At 47.0% G+C, this 2133-nt stretch overlaps 1 protein-coding gene across 1 annotated transcript in view; it reads left to right on the top strand.

Annotated features, from left to right (window-relative positions):
* The window catches only part of LOC105449136, a 5549-nt gene extending 3467 nt beyond the window's left edge, over positions 1-2082 (top strand). The window contains exons 2-3 of the mRNA XM_011688138.1: positions 34-551; positions 603-2082. Coding sequence (XP_011686440.1) covers positions 34-551; positions 603-2082 — 1998 coding nt within the window. The remainder of the gene's footprint in view (positions 1-33; positions 552-602) is intronic.
* Positions 2083-2133: the final 51 nt, after the last annotated feature.

Consider the following 2133-nt stretch of genomic DNA (forward strand, 5'->3'; position numbering starts at 1 on the left):
AATGAAATCGATTCATCAATTTTGGGTATCCAGTGGAATCAAACCACGGACACATTCCATTTCTCTTGTAAACTCAATCCGTCGGAAAGCATTACTAAGCGCACCATATTATCTGAGGCTGCTAGATTGTACGACCCATTAGGTTTTCTCGGGCCAATCACCGTTGTCGCAAAACTTCTTCTTCAAGAGCTATGGCAATCTGGTGTTGACTGGGACGAGTCGATATCGCAAGACATCCACGCTTGCTGGTTGGAATTTAGATCACAACTGGAGTGTTTAAATCAATTACAGATTCCCCGCTGGGTCGAATTCATTTCGAACACAAATTGTGTACAGATACACGGTTTCTGCGGTGCCAGCCAGCGCGCATACGGAGCTTGCGTGTATGTTCGTGCGAAAATCGGTCCTAATAAATATCATGTCAAATTGCTGTGCTCTAGATCTCGGGTCGCTCCGCTCAAGGCAGTGTCCCTACCACGTCTCGAATTATCCGCGGCTTTGTTGTTGGCACGTCTGATCGTTAAGGTTAGCCAATCCCTAAACGTAATGCAGTATTAAATATTTCTCTGGTTCGATTCTACTATTACGCTAAATTGGATAAGCTCGACATCCCGTCGATGGGCAGTTGTGGCTAATAGAGTCGGCGAGATACAACGGTTGACCAGAATCGAAAGTTGGCGTCATGTCGGCTCAGCCGAAAATTCTGCGGATATTCTGTCGCGCGGATTAGGACCCTCACAGCTGGCCGCTGCCGTCATGTGGTGGCATGGTCCCGCGTTCTTGCTAGCCGACGAGGATCGCTGGCCTATCAACGATTTCACTCGATTGAAGGAGCTCCCCGAAGAGCGAAAGATCATATCTACCGCCGCTACTATAGATCAATGCACGGTAGGCGAACTATTAAACCGATGTTCAAATCTTAACAAGGCGTGTCGCATTTTAGCATACTGCTTGAGATTCGTTAAAAGGAATCGTTCAAAAGAATCTACGTTATCTGTTAGCGCCTCGGAAGTAACTTACGCTTTAAGTATTCTGTGTAGAGTCGTGCAGAAGCAGGCGTTTGCTGCTGAAATCAAGGCTCTAAATGAGGATCATACGGTCAATTCATCTAGCAGGTTAATCTCACTATCTCCCTTTCTCGATGAAACCGGCTTGATACGGATAGGAGGCAGATTGAGACAATCGGACCTATCGTTCAATACTCGACATCCGATACTATTACCACGTGATCACAGACTAACTTATCTTGTGATAGAGCATGAACACTTACGAAACAAACATGCTGGAACACAGGCCACTATGGCTTCCATCAGGGAACGGTTTTGGCCGCTTTTGTTACAGTCTACCACGCGTCAAATTATACAAAAATGCATAATATGCTTTAGGGCTAAGCCTCGGTTGTCCGAAGCGATAATGGGCGCACTTACCTCCAGTCGCGTCACACCATTCTCGCACTGTGGAGTGGATTACGCGGGACCGGTCATTTTACGGGAAGGGAAACGGCGCAACGCGCGCAACCACAAGGCCTACATATCAATTTTTGTTTATTTTGCCACGAAGGGAGTTCATATAGAACTCGTAAGCGATCTGACGTCGGACGCGTTTCTTGCGGCGTTTAAGCGCTTTATTTCGCGCAGAGGCCGACCCGTACACATGTATTCATATAACGGGACCAATTTTGTCGGCGCTCAGAAACAACTCAAAGAATTCTACAAAGTTTATTACAATCAACAAACGAGATCAGACGTCGAACAATTTCTAAGTCGCGAGGGGATTGTCTGGAGTTTTATACCTCCAAACGCCTCACACTTCGATGGTTTGTGGGAGGCGGCGGTTAAATCCGCGAAATATTATCTGGAGCGTATCGTTGGCGCCGCCCATTTAACATTTGAGGAAATGCAAACTGAACTTTCCGAAATAGAGGTTACACTTAACTCGCGCCCGATCACACCGTTGAGCGCGGACCCAAATGATCTCGCGTATCTTAGTCCAGGCCATTTCTTAATTGGTACTACTCTGAGCAGCTTCCCTCAGGCGGAGGGACCTCCGTTAACCTTAACGATGTTAAAGAAAATAGGCTAGTACGGTAGCAGCGAGTGGAACAGCTCCGACAACACTTTTGGCGCAGGTGGA

This window comes from Wasmannia auropunctata, unplaced genomic scaffold, assembly GCF_000956235.1.
Source record: "Wasmannia auropunctata unplaced genomic scaffold, wasmannia.A_1.0 LD336078.1, whole genome shotgun sequence".
Lineage (NCBI taxonomy): Eukaryota > Metazoa > Arthropoda > Insecta > Hymenoptera > Formicidae > Wasmannia > Wasmannia auropunctata.